The sequence below is a fragment of the Salmo salar genome, unplaced genomic scaffold, assembly GCF_905237065.1.
Source record: "Salmo salar unplaced genomic scaffold, Ssal_v3.1, whole genome shotgun sequence".
Lineage (NCBI taxonomy): Eukaryota > Metazoa > Chordata > Actinopteri > Salmoniformes > Salmonidae > Salmo > Salmo salar.
In genome coordinates this window covers 46,319-65,502 of record NW_025548161.1, presented here as the reverse complement: position 1 = coordinate 65,502, position 19,184 = coordinate 46,319, and the positions used below count along the sequence as shown (strand labels likewise).

The following is a 19,184-nucleotide window of genomic DNA, read 5'->3' as shown; positions in this document are numbered from 1 at the left end:
ATAACATAATGTCCTAGGATTGTCATCTGATGAAGATCATCAAAGGTTAGTGCTGCATTTAGCTGTCTTCTGGGTTTATGTGACATTATATGCTAGCTTGAAAAATGGGTGTCTGATTATTTCTGGCTGGGTACTCTGCTGACATAATCTAATGTTTTGCTTTCGTTGTAAAGCCTTTTTGAAATTGGACAGTGTGGTTAGATTAATGAGAGTCTTGTCTTTAAAATGCTGTAAAATAGTCATATGTTTGAGAAATTGAAGTAATAGCATTTCTAAGGTATTTGAAAATCGCGGCACGGGATTCAACTGGCTGTTGCGTAGGTGGGACGAATTCGTCCCGCCTAGCCCAGAGAGGTTAAAGTTGAAAACCACACTACCGTCTGATCCAACTTTGATGTAATGTCCTTAAAACAAGTCAAAATGAGGCTCAGTAGTGTGTGTGGCCTCCACGTGCCTGTATGACCTCCCTACAACGCCTGGGCATGCTCCTGATGAGGTGGCGGATGGTCTCCTGACCATCTGCCAGACCTGGACTAAAGCATCCACCTGGACTAAAGCATCCACCAACTCCTGGACAGTCTGTGGTGCAACGTGGCGTTGGTGGATGGAGCGAGACATGATGTCCCAGATGTGCTCAATTGGATTCAGGTCTGGGGAACGGGCGGGCCAGTCCATAGCATCAATGCCTTCCTCTTGCAGGAACTGCTGACACACTCCAGCCTCATGAGGTCTAGCATTGTCTTGCATTAGGAGGAACCCAGGGCCAACCGCACCAGCATATGGTCTCACAGGGGGTCTGAGGATCTCATCTAGGTACCTAATGGCAGTCAGGCTACCTCTGGCGAGCACATGGAGGGCTGTGCGGCCCCCCAAAGAAATGCCACCCCACACCATGACTGACCCACCGCCAAACCGGTCATGCTGGAGGATATTGCAGGCAGCAGAATGTTCTCCACGGCGTCTCCAGACTCTGTCACGTCTGTCACGTGCTCAGTGTGAACCTGCTTTCATCTGTGAAGAGCACAGGGCGCCAGTGGCGAATTTGCCAATCTTGGTGTTTTCTGGCAAATGCCAAACGTCCTGCACGGTGTTGGGCTGTAAGCACAACCCCCACCTGTGGACGTCGGGCCCTCATACCACCCTCATGGAGTCTGTTTCTGACCGTTTGAGCTGACACATGCACATTTGTGGCCTGCTGGAGGTCATTTTGCAGGGCTCTGGCAGTGCTCCTCCTGCTCCTCCTTGCACAAAGGCGGAGGTAGCGGTCCTGCTGCTGGGTTGTTGCCCTCCTACCACCTCCTCCACGTCTCCTGACGTACTGGCCTGTCTCCTGGTAGCGCCTCCATGCTTTGGACACTACGCTGACAGACACAGCAAACCTTCTTGCCACAGCTCGCATTGATGTGCCATCCTGGATGAGCTGCACTACCTGAGCCACTTGTGTGGGTTGTAGACTCCGTCTCATGCTACCACTAGAGTGAAAGCACCGCCAGCATTCAAAAGTGACCAAAACATCAGCCAGGAAGCATAAGAACTGAGAAGTGGTCTGTGGTCACCACCTGCAGAACCACTCCTTTATTGGGGGTGTCTTGCTTATTGCCTATAATTTCCACCTGTTGTCTATTCCATTTGCACAACAGCATGTGAAATGTATTGTCAATCAGTGTTGCTTCCTAAGTGGACAGTTTGATTTCACAGAAGTGTGATTGACTTGGAGTTGCATTGTGTTGTTTAAGTGTTCCCTTTATTTTTTTGAGCAGTGTATTTGAATGTACTATTTCAAAGCCAGCTCTTGAAAAAAGTAGTTTGGATGTAGATACTGAAAATGCTGTTCAGGAGTTCCTTTTCAGAAATTCACTGCTGCTTTGTTAACATTAGACATGATGATTCCCCAGGGGCTGATCATTTGGAGCCTGGTTTGCTTAACTGTGCAGCACCCCTTATTGCTTAATCAGTAGCCCACATTTTTAATTTAACATTGTTATGAGGAAGCATGGAAATCCGCATAAATGCTGCCACTCCATAAACCAATCAGGGTTAGGCCTGGGCATAGTACTATCACAGCAACCACGCTAGTTGTTAATGATCTTGTCAATGCCTTGGATGCTAGAAAGAGCTGTGCTCCCTTGTTTATTGACCTGTCGAAGACGTTCGACACTGTTGATCATTCTGTTTTGCTGAAGAAATTATCAAGAATAGGCCTGGGGTATACAGCCTGTTTATGGTTTCAGAATTATCTTAGTGACCGAACTCAGGCCATCTTGATAGATGGGGTTAAATCAGAATTTCTTGAGATTCAAAAAGGTGTTCCTCAGGGTTCGATTTTGGGTCCATTATTGTTCACTTTGTATATTAATAACATAGGAAACACTGTTAATACTTGTAACATTCATCTCTACGCAGATGACACAATTTTGTATCCTCAGTGCAGCAGGCCATTCGTGAACTTCAGCATGACTTTGATTCAATTCAGAAATCCCATACAGATCTTAAATTAGTCTTAAATACAAGTAAAACCAAGCTCATGCTGTTTTCTAGGTCAGAGTGTTGACTCTGAGGACCTGCATATCTGCGCTATAAATGGAGCCCAAATTGAGCTTATTTCTCAATATTTTCTCACCTGGATGTCTGGATTGATGACAAGTTATCCTTCGTAACGTATATAGACAATCTGACTAAGAAGCTAAGATCCAAGATAATTTTGTATAACAAAATAAAATCATGCCTTAGTATTAAATATAGGAGTTGTTCAAACAACACTTCTCCCTGTATTGGATTTTGGTAATATTGTTTACATGCTTCTGTTTTAAAACACAGTCTACCATTCCGCAATACGTTTTATCACAATTTTAAGACTCATCATTGTAGTCTGTATAAAATGTGTGATGGACCTCTCTGTCTGTAAGAAGAAAGTTTCTATTGTATTTATTTACAATCTGACAGAAACTCCCTCTATCTGTACATCATTAATTAAGATATAATAAATAATATAATGTATATGTTTATACATTCACTGGAATGTATAACACTAGATGCCTCCAGTCTCCACAGATTTGGGAAAATCTGTGTTTTTGTGTATATCTATCAAGATGGCCTATATATATATATATATATATATATATATATATATATATATATATATATTTTATTTTTTTATTTTTATTTCTTTCCCCTAATTTGTGGAACAATCTGCAGAGTTCACTGCAGTTAGATGTGCTGGTGACACTCAGGAAGTTTAAATGATTGATTGAGGACCTCTATGTAACTGAATGTGATTGCTTTTATAAAACAAATATTTATTTTATTTTTATTGTGCTGAATTTGATTGTTTTATACACGTGTATGTTTTAATATTCTGTTTTTATTGTAATGTATACAGGGCTCTCTTGTAACATCGGTTTCCCTGTGGCTCAGTTGGTAGAGCATGGTGTTTGCAATGCCAGCATGGTGTTTGCAACGCCAGGGTTGTGGGTTCGATTCCCACGGGGGGGCCAGTACAGAGAAGAAAAAAAATGTATGGTATGAAATGTATGCATTCACTACTGTAAGTCGCTCTGGATAAGAGCGTCTGCTAAATGACTAAAATGTAATGTAAATGTAACATAGCATTTCATCTCAATGTGACTCCTATTTAAATAAAGGTTAAATATTTTTTTAAATAAAATACTATGAGTCAACAGTAGGTAGAAGGAATATTGGGACACAGCAGTGTGACAGGTTTTGATGTGTGAGGAGTGTGTTGTAAAGGCTGTGTGCTGAGCAGCTGAATACATGATCTATAACAGAGGAAGGAATGATGAGGGATGAAGACATGTTGATATTTTAGCAGCCAATCATTTAGCCAGATTTACCAATACAACCTCTGATCACATATCCAGTATTCATGACTCACCAACAAAGAGTTGAACGGTGGTTTCCTTCACCTGGCTGGTCAGTGTTGGAATGAAGCACCTGTAGCTTCCAGCATCAGAGAGAGTAACTCTGGTCAGCTTTAAGGAGACGTTGCCGTTCTTCAGTTCTTCATTAAACATTGATGTCCTTCCCCTGTAGGATGGAGACTGGTCCACATTGGAGTCTCGACCTTCACGGTAAAGATGGACGTTTTTCGTTTTCAGGTACAATCCTGTCCACTTCACTACCATGTCCTCAGCACTGACACTGGGTTTCAGGGAACATGGTAGAATGATGTCATCACCAGCTAAGGCAACGACTGGGTCAGCCGGTCCAACAACCTCAGACGACCCTGGAGAAAAACAGATGACACCCAGTTAAAGATGCCTGGTAACTTCCTGTTGTTCCATGGATTCTGGTCCACATGACCCCATTCATTCATATGTGAAGACTCAACAGTGAATTGAAGCCAAATGAAGATGGTTAAGATGGCATCTCATGTGGGAGATTTATGGAGACAGTTTTAGCTACTCAAGTAAGTGACGTTACAGGCTAGCTCAGTGCTGCCCCCTCTCATTAAGTAACTCAAGTTGAAGGCCAACCGGGGTACTGCAGGCTGCCATTAGACATAACATGCAGGCTAGCTCAGTGCTGCCCCCTCTCATTAAGTAACTCAAGTTAAAGGCCAACCGGGGTACTGCAGGCTGCCATTAGACATATCATGCAGGCTAGCTCAGTGCTGCCCCCCCTCATTAAGTAGCTCAAGTTAAAGGCCAACCGGGGTACTGCAGGCTGCCATTAGACATAACATGCAGGCTAGCTCAGTGCTGCCCCCTCTCATTAAGTAACTCCAGTTGAAGGCCAACCGGGGTACTGCAGGCTGCCATTAGACATAACATGCAGGCTAGCTCAGTGCTGCCCCCTCTCATTAAGTAACTCCAGTTGAAGGCCAACCGGGGTACTGCAGGCTGCCATTAGACATAACATGCAGGCAGTTTGAGCTACTCCAGGAAGTGACGTTGCAGGCTAGCTCAGTGCTGCCCCCTCTCATTAAGTACCTGAAGTTGAAGGCCAACCGGGGTACTGCAGGCTGCCATTAGCAAGTATACACTGAGTTATTAACAAAGCTTTATGAACAGCTTCTCTTTCCATGACAGACTGACCAGGTGAATCCAGGTGAAAGCTATGATCCCTTATTGATGTCACTCGTTAAATCCACTTCAATCAGTGTAGATCACAAGCCAAACACAAGGCCCGCCAGCCGAACCCGGCCCGTGATACATTTATGATCGGCCAGCACAATGATTTGGATTGTCAATTCATTTTGTCCCGCTTCCATACAACCCGCAATGCACTGCACTATAATTCACAGCAGGTACTGCACGTCAAACATCAATGCATTGACAAACACACCCCCCCCATCCCAGACACCCCCCCTCATCCCAGACACCCCCCCTCATCCCAGACACACCCCCCATCCCAGACACACCCCCTCATCCCAGACACACCCCCTCATCCCAGACACCCCCCATCCCAGACACCCCCCCTCATCCCAGACACCCCCCATCCCAGACACCCCCCATCCCGGACACACCCCCCCATCCCAGACACACCCCCCTCATCCCAGACACACCCCCCCTCATCCCAGACACCCCCCATCCCAGACACCCCCCGCATCCCAGACACACCCCCCATCCCAGACACCCCCCCTCATCCCAGACACACCCCCCATCCCAGACACACACCCCCCTCATCCCAGACACATACCCCCTCATCCCAGACACACACCCCCTCATCCCAGACACACACCCCCCTCATCCCAGTCATGATGTTATAAAATAAAGGCTTCACAAAGGTATAATTTACTACTAGCAGACAATAGAAGTATTAATGAGTCAAAAGTTGAGTCATCTTGTCACGTCCTGACCAGTAAAGGGGTCTATTTGTTATTGTAGTTTGGTCAGGACGTGGCAGAGGGTATTTGTTTTATATGGTTTGGGGGTTATGTGTATGTTGAGGGGTATTGTATTTATGTGTTCCGGGGTTTTTGGTATATGTTCTTGTGTTGGTGTTCTAGGTTTTTTCTATGTTGTGTATTTCTTTGTTGGCCTGTGTGGCTCTCAATCAGGAACAGCTGTACATCGTTGTTCCTGATTGAGAGTCATACTTAGGGAGCTTGTTTTCACCTGTCTGATTGGGGGTAGTTGTTTTTGCATTGCTTGTAGTTATAGCCTGCAAAACTGTTTCCTGTCGTGTTTCTCTATTTTCTTGTTTTTCCGTGTTCACGTTATTAATAAAATAATATGTTGAGCACGCAACCCGCTGCGCCTTGGTCCATTCTCTACGACACCTGTGACACATCTACTTTATGACATAACAGCCTGATGCTCTTGCATGGGTGAATTCAACCGTGAATTCAATTGCGCTGCTTTGGTGTATCCCGTTTATCGCTCGCAGCAGTGGGAAAGTGTATAGACATGCCTAGGGTGACCACATTTAAAATAACCAAATGCGGGACAACAGGATGATTTTGTGGGACATTAATGGGACAGTGTAGCCTGATTAAAAACATTTGGCCACATGTTTATGTAGATCTTCTTGAATTACTAACTAGATCAGATGGTGGTAAACTATATAGCCTTCCTGTATTCTGACTAGATCAGATGGTGGTAAACTATATAACCTTCCTGTATTCTGACTAGATCAGATGGTGGTAAACTATATAACCTTCCTGTATTCTGACTAGATCAGATGGTGGTAAACTATATAACCTTCCTGTATTCTGACTAGATCAGATGGTGGTAAACTATATAACCTTCCTGTATTCTGACTAGATCAGATGGTGGTAAACTATATAACCTTCCTGTATTCTGACTAGATCAGATGGTGGTAAACTATATAACCTTCCTGTATTCTGACTAGATCAGATGGTGGTAAACTATATAACCTTCCTGTATTCTGACTAGATCAGATGGTGGTAAACTATATAACCTTCCTGTATTCTGACTAGATCAGATGGTGGTAAACTATATAACCTTCCTGTATTCTGACTAGATCAGATGGTGGTAAACTATATAACCTTCCTGTATTTTAAAAAGTGTATTCTCACTGTTGAGTTTTTACCGCATGATAATTCAGCTAACCATCCTATAATCTCATAAGAAAAGAGTTGGTGTTTTTTGAGGTAACAGTAATGTTATACTTATAATAGTTATTATATTTGATTCTGTTATGCAGAATATCTACAAAGATGAAATTGCATATTGTAAGTAATCCTAGAGTCCAATTCGCAATCACTGTTGAACATTTACTTTGTATCAGTAAAGAAATACAATGTATACACGTCTTTATTAACTGGGTTATAGAATTACAAAATGAACACAATCGAACAAGAACAACAATTCATTTTTTGTGGCCGTCCTCCACTTCTCTGATGGTATATGACACAGTGCTTTAACAACAGTCTGGTGTTGGTCCAACAGGTTCTGATGGTATATGACACAGTGGCTTAAAGAATATAAAAAAGTAATCAGTCACTGTTGCATATAGTCAAACTACATGATACAACAGCCATATTGACAGGATAAGAAAGTAACTGGAAGCCATGTTGAGATAGTTGAATGCATTTGGAAGTGTGAAGAGATCTTTACAGTTATCCAAAATAAACCCCATCCTTATCTACCATGCATTTACTGAGCATTTACAGCTAACAGATATTTGTGATGCAGGGCTCTACAGTGCGACCATTTTACTCCCGCATGTATAAAATAGATGTGTGCAAACAAAAAAAGTCAAGTACGAGCACATGTTTTTGGAAACAGCGAGGTGGGGCCATCTAGCTTCCTCATCTGAAAAACAGAAACAGGCCTATTGTTGGAGAGCGGATCCTCCTCACAATGATAAACTTTCAAACTTCTGGAATAGTCTCCAGATTCCACTCTTAAAAGCTTTTCTTTCACAAATCTGCCCATGAATCTCTAAAGAGAATTTTTTTTTTTTTAAGTATCAAGATCAACAATACTGTCACCAACTTTCTCACACACTGTATGACTTGTGTCCTTTGTCTTTGCACACACACTTCCAGAACCGGTTCACATCATGAAAGTGCTCTGTCTTGTCTGTGAAAGGGAAGGGGCTTTGAAAAGCAGTCACACACACACACACACACACACACACACACACACACACACACACACACACACACACACACACACACACACACACACACACACACAGAGCGAAAAAAACAATGGGTAGACCAACAGGTACCACAGTAGCTATCTCTTGCATAGCTAACGTGAGCCTCCAACTTGGTTAAATTAACCCAGGCGGACTAGATACTAGCTAGAAAAAGTCAAACCTAGCTGTGGTAGCTAGCTAGTTAGCTAAAGTTAGCTGATTGAAAATGTCCTACAACAGTCAAAAGTCAGACTTAACATTATCTACCTTTCTACAAGCACTGACATAACTACATATAGCAGCTAGCTAACAACGTTAACGTTGGCTTGCCAGACGTCGACAAAAAAACGTACATTTAGCTCACTATATTCCATGACACATGTAAAACACTTTGTACAGCACTTTGAGATATCAGCTGATGTACAAAGGGTTATATAAATACATTTGATTTGATTTTGATTTGAAAACATCAATGTTAACAATAAGCTCCAGTAAGCTAGCAAGGCTAACGTTATCTAGCTAACATAGCTAGCTAGCTACCACAACACAATAAAATAGCTCATTAGCTAACGTTAGCAAGCAAGAGGACAGGGAAAGAGGTTGATTTGAGGTAGGTAATGTTAGCTAATTTAGCTAGCTTGCAAAGTTAGTTATCTAAATTTAAAAAAAGTAATTGACAGATGTATGTATGACAGGACCTATTTAACCTGAATTACCATCAAATTGATAATTAGTCATGTTTGTTACTTAAAACACCTTTTCCAAATTATCTGTCCAAATGGCAGTTTGCTAACTTGCGTAACACAGCAAGAGAGAGATGAGAGAAGAAATAGTCAAACCTAGCTGTGGTAGCTAGCTAGTTAGCTAACGTGAGCCTCCAACTTGGTTAAATGAACCCAGGCGGACTAGCTAGATACTAGCAGGTGATTAGGTGAGAAGCTAACTGGTTGAACAATGGAAAGAAACACTGTGTTCAGTAGATGGAGTGTTCAGTAGATGGAGTGTTCAGGATGATGTTGCTATAGGTTAAAATTAAACTGTGTATGGTGCAATAGATGATAGGACACAAAACACACTGTTGACCATTTAGAAATAATCAAATAAAAAAAAATCACATAATATCTAGCAAAAATACTTGTAATCATTCTTTGTATGATAACTAGTACAAAACAAATAGATAATTGCGCACATTTTCACCCTAATAATTACTTTACAAAGTATAGAGGATGGGAGTCTTATTCTGAAGAAATCCAGAAATATGTGACCCGGAAGTTCTTCTTGCCTGCTTCACAGCAGTCACAGGGGGCACAAGGCATTACCATAGAGAATGACAGAGGCCTCTAGTGGCCAATAGGCTGTTTTAACATGTGCAGCGTCATTTAGGGCTTCCACCAGCACTCTGTATGTTGACCAGAAAATATTATGGCACAGATATAAAGATGAGTCCTCTAATGGGCACTGTAACATAACCCTTGTTCGCCCTGGTGAGTCTACACATACTTGGCTTCAGCCATATTTATGACTAAAAAGAGAAGACATTTGACAATCGGAATTCTTTGTATCTCTTCAATCTTCCAGTGGCGATTTCAGCATTTAAAACTCCCCATTTTTTTTGTTGATTCATGCCAACAAAGCCACTACACAACACTAAACAATGCATGAATTGCACTATAACGGTCACAAACGGTGCTCACTAACTGTTACAAACATAAAGCTGTCCCAACAGCAGAGCTTTCATTTCAGCACCAAATCAAACCAAAGTTTATTTTATTTTTAACAGGTTTAGACCTTACAGTGAAATACTTACTTACAGGCTCTAAACAACAGTGCAAAAAAGGTATTAGGTGAACAATAGGTAGGTAAAGAAATAAAACAACAGTTAAAAGACAGTGAAAAATAACAGTAGAGAGGCTATATACAGTAGAGAGGCTATATACAGTAGAGAGGCTATATACAGTAGAGGCTATATACAGTAGAGGCTATATACAGTAGAGAGGCTATATACAGTAGAGAGGCTATATACAGTAGAGAGGCTATATACAGTAGAGAGGCTATATACAGTAGAGAGGCTACATACAGTAGAGAGGCTATATACAGTAGAGAGGCTATATACAGTAGAGAGGCTATATACAGTAGAGAGGCTATATACAGTAGAGAGGCTATATACAGTAGAGAGGCTATATACAGTAGAGAGGCTACATACAGTAGAGAGGCTATATACAGGCACCGGTTAGTCAGGCTGATTGAGGTAGTATGTACATGTAGATATAGTTAAAGTCCCTATGCATATATGATAAACAGAGAAGAGCAGAAGCTTAAAAGAGGGGTTGGGGGTGGGGACACACAATGCAGATAGTCCGGGTAGCCATTTGATTACCTGTTCAGGAGTCTTATGGCTTGGGGGTAAAAACTGTTGAGAAGCCTTTTTGTCCTAGACTTGGTACTCCGGTACCGCTTGCCATGCTGTAGTAGAGAGAACAGTCTATGACTGGGGTGGCTGGGGTCTTTGACAATTTTTAGGGCCTTCCTCTGACACCGCCTGGTGTAGAGGTCCTGGTTGGCAGGAAGCTTAGACCCAGTGATGTACTGCCGTACACACTACCCTCTGTAGTAGGTCGACCGATTATGATTTTTCGGCGCCGATACCGATTATTGGAGGACAAAAAAAGCCTCTTTTTTTTTGTAATAATGACAATTACAACAATACTGAATGAACACTTATTTTAACTTTATATAATACATCAATAAATTAATTTAGCCTCAAATAAATAATGAAACATGTTCAATTTGGTTTAAATAATGCAAAAACAAAGTGTTGGAGAAGAAAGTAAAAGTGCAATATGTGCCATGTAAAAAAGCTAACGTTTAAGTTCCTTGCTCAGAACATGAGAACATATGAAAGCTGGTGGTTCCTTTTAACATGAGTCTTCAATATTCCCAGGTAAGAAGTTTTAGGTTGTAGTTATTAAAGGAATTATAGGACTATTTCTCTATACAATTTGTATTTCATATACCTTTGACTATTGGATGTTCTTATAGGCACTTTAGTATTGCTAGTGCAACAGTATTGCTTCCGTCCCTCTCCTCGCTCCTACCTGGGCTCGAACCAGGAACACATCGACAACAGCCACCCTCGAAGCAGCGTTACCCATACAGAGCAAGGGGAACATCTACTCCAAGTCTCAGAGCGAGTGACGTTTGAAACGCTATTAGCGCGCACCCCGCTAACTAGCTAGCCATTTCACATCGATTACACCAGCCTAATCTCAGGAGTTGATAGGCTTGATGTCATAAACAGCGCAATGCTTAAAGCATTGCGAAGAGCTGCTGGCAAAATGCACGAAAGTGCTGTTTGAAGGAATGCTTACGAGCCTGCTGGTGCCTACCACCGCTCAGTCAGACTGCTCTATCAAATATCAAATCATAGACTTAATTATAATATAATAAACACATAGAAATACGAGCCTTAGGTCATTAATATGGTCGAATCTGGAAACTATCATCTTGAAAACAAAACGTTTATTCTTTCAGTGAAATACGGAACAGTTCCGTATTTTATCTAACGGGTGGCATCCCTAAGTCTAAATATTCCTGTTACATTGCACAACCTTCAATGTTATGTCATAATTACGTAAAATTCTGTCAAATTAGTTCGCAACAAGCCAGGCGACCCAAACTGTTGCATATACCCTGACTCTGCATGCAATGAACGCAAGAGAAGTGACACAATTTCACCTGGTTAATATTGTCTGCTAACCTGGATTTATTTTAACTAAATATGCAGGTTTATAAATATATACTTCTGTGTATTGATTTTAAGAAAGGCATTGATGTTTATGGTTAGGTACAGTCGTGCAACGATTGTGCTTTTTTCGCAAATGCGCTTTTGTTAAATCATCCCCCGTTTGGCGAAGTTGGCTGTCTTTGTTAGGAAGAAATAGTCTTCACACAGTTCGCAACGAGCCAGGCGGCCCAAACTGCTGCATATACCCTGACTCTGTTGTAAGAGAAGTGACACATTTTCCCTAGTTAAAATAAATTCATGTTAGCAGGCAATATTAACTAAAAATGCAGGTTTAAAAATATATACTTGTGTATTGATTTTAAGAAAGGTATTGATGTTTATGGTTGGAGCAACGTGTACCTAAGCGATTATATGCAACGCAGGACAGGCTAGATAAACTAGTAATATCATCAACCATGTGTAGTTAACTAGTGATTATGATTGATTGATTGTTTTTTATAAGATATTTTTAATGCTAGCTAGCAACTTACCTTGGCTTCTTACTGCATTCGCATAACAGGCAGGCTCCTCGTGGAGTGCAATGTAAAGCAGGTGGTTAGAGCTTTGGACTAGTTAACCGTAAGGTTGCAAGATTGAATCCCTGAGCTGACAAGGTAAAAATCTGTCGTTCTGCCCCTGAACAAGGCAGTTAACCCATCGTTCCTAGGCCGTCACTGAAAATAAGAATGTGTTCTTAACTTACTTGCCTAGTTAAATTATACAGAAATATAATATAAATATATTTATTTTTTTCAATCAGCGTCCAAAAATATCGATTTCTGATTGATATGAAAACTTGAAATCGGCCCTAATTAATCGGCCATTCCGATTAATCAGTCGACCTCTAATATACACCCAATTAGTATTTGGTAGCATTGCCTTTAAATGGTTTAACTTGGGTCAAACGTTTCGGGTAGCCTTCCACAAGCTTCCCATAATAAGTTGGGTGAATTTTGGCCCATTCCTCCTGACAGAGCTGGTGTAACTGAGTCAGGTTTGTAGGCCTCCTTACTCGCACACGCTTTTTCAGTTCTGCCCACATATTTTCTATGGGATTGAGGTCAGGGCTTTGTGATGGCCACTCCAATACCTTGACTTTGTTGTCCTTAAGCCATTTTGCCACAACTTTGGAAGTATGCTTGGGGTCATTGTCCATTTGGAAGACCCATTTGCGACCAAGCTTTAACTTCCTGACTGATGCCTTGAGATGTTGCTTCAATATATCCACATAATTTCCCTTCCTCATGATGCCATCTATTTTGTGAAGTGCACCAGTCCCTCCTGCAGCAAAGCACACCCACAACATGATGCTGCCTCCCCCGTGCTTCACGGTTGGGATGGTGTTCTTCGGCTTGCAAGTCTCCCCCTTTTTCCTCCAAACATAACGATGGTCATTATGGCCAAACAGTGCTATTTTTGTTTCATCAGACCAGAGGACATTTCTCCAAAAAAGTTTGATCTTTGTCCCCATGTACTGTTGCAAACCATAGTCTGGCTTTTTCAATGGCATTTTGGAGCAGTGGCTTCTTCCTTGCTGAGCAGCCTTTCAGGTTATGTCGATATAGGACTCGTTTTACTTTGGATATAGATATTTTTGTACCCATTTACTCCAGAATCTTCACAAGGTCCTTTGCTGTTGTTCAGGGATTGATTTGCACTTTTTGCACCGAAGTACGTTCATCTCTAGGAGACAGAACGCGTCTCCTTCCTGAGCGGTATGACGGCTGCGTGGTCCCATGGTGTTTATACTTGAGTACAATTGTTTGTACAGATGAACGTGGTACCTTCAGGCGTTTGGAAATTGTTCCCAAGGATGAACCAGACTTGTGGAGGTCTACAATTTTTTTTCTGAGTTCTTGGTTTATTTCTTAGATTTTCTCATGATGTCAAGCAAAGAGGCACTGCGTTTGAAGGTAGGCCTTGAAATACATCCAATTGACTCAAATTATGTCAATTAACCTATCAGAAGCCATGACATCATTTTCTGGAATTTTCCAAGCTGTTTACAGGCACAGTCAACTTAGTGTACCGTAATTTCCGGACTATAAGCCGCAACTTTTTTCCCACGCTTTGAACCTCGCAGCTTAAACAATGACGCGGCTAATATATGGATTTTTCCCGCTTTCAATTTTTTTTTCAGTGGAGCATTGTCAAAAAATCCACTATCATCAACGGGTTTCGAAAGGCTTGACTGCTGCGTGTTGAAGAGGGCTCAGCGGGGGATTTGCCTCCGGATGAAAGTGACGAGTCTGGATTATTGCAACTCGCTGTTGGCTGGGCTCCCTGCCTGTGCCATTAAACCCCTACAACTCATCCAGAATGCCGCAGCCCGTCTGGTGTTCAACCTTCCCAAGTTCTCTCACGTCACCCCGCTCCTCCGCTCTCTCCACTGGCTTCCAGTCGAAGCTCGCATCCGCTACAAGACCATGGTGCTTGCCTACGGAGCTGTGAGGGGAACGGCACCCCCGTACCTTCAGGCTCTGATCAGGCCCTACACCCAAACAAGGGCACTCCGTTCATCCACCTCTGGCCTGCTCGCCTCCCTACCTCTGAGGAAGCACAGTTCCCGCTCAGCCCAGTCAAAACTGTTCGCTGCTCTGGCACCCCAATGGTGGAACAAGCTCCCTCACGACGCCAGGACAGCGGAGTCAATCACCACCTTCCGGAGACACCTGAAACCCCACCTCTTCAAGGAATACCTGGGATAGGATAAAGTAATCCTTCTAACCCCCCCCCTTAAAAGATTTAGATGCACTTTTGTAAAGTGGTTGTTCCACTGGATATTATAAGGTGAATGCACCAATTTGTAAGTCGCTCTGGATAAGAGCGTCTGCTAAATGACTTAAATGTAAATGTAAATGTAACGGGAGCGACAATGAAAACGATCCAATATCGGATGAAGCAAGGTTATTCAACTCCGACACCGAAGGAGATGACTTCAGTGGTTTCAGTGCACAGGAGGAGGAAGATAGTGACCAATGACTTTCTTGGTAGGCTATTGTTTACTGCTAATTTTTAATTTTTTGTTACAAGCCGTGTTTCGTTAAAGCCTATTTATTTTTGTTACAAGCCGTGTTTCGTTAAAGCCTGTGTAAAGTTCATTCGTTTCAATGTACCGGTAGGCACCTGCGGCTTATAGACATGTGTGGCTTATTTATGTTCAAAATATATATATATTTTTTTATTCAGTGGGTGCGGCTTATATTCAGGTGCGCTCAATAGTCCGGAAATGACGGTATGTAAACTTCTGACCGACTGAAATTGTGATACAGTGAATTATATGTGAAATAATTTGTCTGTAAACAACTGTTGGAAAAATTACTTGTGCCATGCACAAAGTAGATGTCCTAACGGACTTGCCAAAACTATAGTTTGTTAACAAGAAATGTGTGGAGTGGTTGAAAAACAAGTTTTAACTCCAACCTAAGTGTATGTTAACTTCCGACTTCAACTGTATAGACGTTGTTTTTGTGTGTGCCTGTTTTGCATGTTATTTTGGCATTAATACGTGTCACATATCAGTTTGCAATGTAATACCCCTGTCTGTTTACAGTGAGGGAAAAAATAATTTGATCCCCTGCTGATTTTGTATGTTTGCCCACTGACAAAGAAATTATGAGTCTATAATTTTAATGGTAGGTTTATTTGAACAGTGAGAGACAGAATAACAACAACAACAAAAAAATCAAGAAAAACGCATGTCAAAAATGTTATAAAACGATTTGCATTTTAATAAGGGAAATAAGTATTTGACCCCTCCAAAACATGACTTAGTACTTGGTGGCAAAACCCTTGTTGGCAATCACAGAGGTCAGACTTTTCTTGTAGTTGGCCACCAGGTTTGCACACATCTCAGGAGGGATTTTGTCCCACTCCTCTTTGCAGATCTTCTCCAAGTCATTAAGGTTTTGAGGCTGACGTTTGGCAACTCGAACCTTCAGCTCCCTCCACATATTTTCTAGGGGATTAAGGTCTGGAGACTGGCTAGGCCACTCAAGGACCTTAATGTGCTTCTTCTTGAGCCACTCCTTTGTTGCCTTGGCCGTGTGTTTGGGTCATTGTCATGCTGGAATACCCATCCACGACCCATTTTCAATGCCCTGGCTGAAGGAAGGAGGTTCTCACCCAAGATTTGACAGTACATGGCCCCGTCCATCGTCCCTTTGATGCGGTTAAGTTGTCCTGTCCCCTTAGCAGAAAAACACCCCCAAAGCATAATGTTTCCACCTCCATGTTTGACGGTGGGGATGGTGTTCTTGTGGTCATAGGCAGCATTCTTCCTCCTCCAAACACGGTAAGTTGAGTTGATGTCAAAGAGCTCCATTTTGGTCTCATCTGACCACAACACTTTCACTTTTTGGAGAGTTTGGAATCTGATTGATTGATTGCTTCTGTGGACAGGTGTCTTTTTTACAGGTAACAAGCTGCAGTTAGGAGCACTTCCTATAAGAGTGTGCTCCTAATCTCAGCTCGTTACCTGTATAAAAGACACCTGGGAGCCAGAAATCTTTCTGATTGAGAGGGGGTCAAATACTTATTTCCCTCATTAAAATGCAAATCAATTTATCACATTTTTGACATGCCTTTTTCTGGATATTTTCATTGTTATTCTGTCTCTCACTGTTCTAATAAACCTACCATTTAAATTATAGACTGATCCTTTCTTTGTCAGTGGGCAAACATACAAAATCAGCAGGGGATCAAATACTTTTTCCCCCACTGTATGTACTCTTGTATATTTCAGTTTTTTGTATTTGTTGTTTTCATAATAATAATAAAATAAATAGGGCCGGGAGGCAACTGATATGTGACACGTATTAATACCAAAATAACATGCAAAACAGGCAACAACAAAAAAATTAATATATTTTTTAGCTAGAGCCCCACCTGCCCTGAATGACGGGTCGCCACTGATCTCTTCAACTCAGATTGTGAAACGTCTCCTCTTTTTAGTCATAAACATGGCGACACTTCCTGTAGTTTAACAATGTTCGCCACTTCCTACTTCATGCGCCACGTCGATACAGCTACGATTTTCGTAACAAGTTAGGAGAGCATTTTCACTAAACCTTTTCCTAAACTTAAATGAATTATCCTAACCTACTTTGGGAAATTCTCATAACCTGCTACGAAAAAGTCACTGCCATATCTAAGTATCGTTAAAATAAGTGTTTTCCACGGACACCACCCTATGTCACCACCACATCCCAAACTACTGATCAGACAACAGAGCGACGACAATACATCTACATTTCCTGCACTTGAATTCGCCCCGTTTCTTTCTTGTTAATATTATGTTCAGATAATAAAATAGCCTACAGGATAAATAATGAAGGAATAATGTTGTGTCCTACCTGTCGTTATCAATGAAACACTGATGAACAGAATCCCTAAACACCAGACCGCCGAGGTCGGAAAGGTCTTCATTTCACTACAAAACAAGTCTGACTCCAAGGTAAAGCTGTTTGTAACTGGTGAATAAAACTATTAGGAGTTTAGAAAAATAAACCAAAACAGTCGAAAGGCTAATTTGTCAACGAACAGAATGTAACACGACGTCTGTTCCAGAAATAAAGGGCGGTGGAGTTTCACACTTTACTTTCACTTTCACTTACAGTACTTCTAGTTGCATATCATCTCGCGATATCTAGCTCCATCTAGTGCTCTGATATGAACATTAACTTCATACCATCTCGCGATATCTAGCTTCATCTAGTGTTCTGATATGGACATTAACTTCATGTCAAAATGTCCTAAAATACGCGCACAATTGTGAATCGTGAAAAGAATGTGATAACAAGTAAGCCGTAGTAAATATTTCAACTAGTAACAACTTGCGACGTGAAATGACCCAAGAACATTGATCATATAAAATATATGTGCTTTTCACTGTCAGTTGTTGACTAGCTAGACAGGTGTGAGCAGTATGGCAGAAATTACACTAATTTAATCAGAGAGGAAGGTAGAGTTATCACCATGTTGCTGCATGATACTGCAATATTAATTCAATATTAGAGATATACTCAAGGCCCTGGGGGCTGTAGGGGAACCTGGAATGGAGTATTTAGAAGATACTCAAGGCCCTGGGGGCTGTAGGGGAAACCTGGAATGGAGTATTTAGAAGATACGTAAAGGGAAGTGAATTAAATTAAAAACAGTGGTTGTGATGTCATTCAGAACAGATTATAAAACAGGCTACATGAATGAGGAAAATAATTTATTTAATTCTATATGCTACAAAGACAAAAGCAATATCCTACCTACAATGGCAAGAAAAAGTATGTGAACCCTTGGATGTAATAACTGGTTGATCCTCCTTTGGCAGCAATAACCTGAACCAAACATTTTCTGTTGTTACGGATCAGACTGTTTCAGTTTTGCAATGTTCTTGGGATGTCTGGTGTGAACAGCTCTCTTGAGGTCCTGCCACTGCATCTCAATCGGGTTGAGGTCAGGACTCTGACTGGGCCACTCGAGAAGGTGTATTTTCTTCTGTTGAAGCCATTCTGTTATTGATTTACTTCTGTGTTTTGGGTCGTTGTCCTGTTGCATCATCCAACTTCTGTTGAGCTTCAATTGGTGGACAGATAGCCTTACATTCTCCTGCAAAATGTCTTGATTAACTTGGGAATACATTTTTCCGTTGATGATAGCAAGCTGTCCAGGTCCTGAGGCAGCAAAGCAGCCCCAAACCATGATGCTCCCTCCACCATACTTTACAGTTGGGATGAGGTTTTGATGTTGGTGTGCTGTGCCTTTTTTCTTTACACATAGTGTTGTGTGTTCCTTCCAAACAACTAAAGTTTTGTTTAATCTGTCCACAGAATATTTTGCTAGTGGCACTTTGGAACAGCCAGATGCTCTTTTGTGAACTTCAGACATGCAGAAATGTGGTGTCTCATCAGCGTAGGCTTTTTCCGTGGTGCCCTCCCATGAACACCATTCTTGTTTAGTGTTTTACATATTGTAGACTCGTCAACAGAGATGTTAGCATGTTCCAGAGATTTCTGTAAGTCTTTAGCTGACACTCTAGGATTCTTCTTAACCTCACTGAGCATTCACATACTTTTTCTTGTCAATGTAGATGATTTTTAATGGTTTTGCACAAAACAACCACAATACAACAAAAGGCCTATATTAGTTTCATGTTTAAATAAAATAAAATTATGCTGCACTATTCTAGAGACCAAAATGGGAAAATAAAGTAAATAATTGTAATAATTGAATTCTCCTCTCCTGTATGTTGTCTAACTCTGTAACATGTAATGGTATAACATTATACTGAACCTGTAACAATAATGCCTGAACCACAACACCTATCAGTTGATCT

The 19,184-nt window shown here is 41.5% G+C and overlaps 1 protein-coding gene across 2 annotated transcripts in view; it reads right to left on the bottom strand.

The window, feature by feature from the left end:
- Positions 1-17,459, bottom strand: part of LOC123723899 (erythroid membrane-associated protein) — a 99,316-nt gene extending 81,857 nt beyond the window's left edge. For both annotated transcript variants that reach the window (XM_045711976.1, XM_045711977.1), the window contains exons 1-2: positions 17,209-17,459; positions 3,893-4,243 (exon numbers count right to left, since the gene is read on the bottom strand). In XM_045711976.1, the coding sequence (XP_045567932.1) occupies positions 3,893-4,243; positions 17,209-17,281 (424 nt within the window). In that variant the 5' untranslated portion in view covers positions 17,282-17,459. The remainder of the gene's footprint in view (positions 1-3,892; positions 4,244-17,208) is intronic.
- Positions 17,460-19,184: the final 1,725 nt, after the last annotated feature.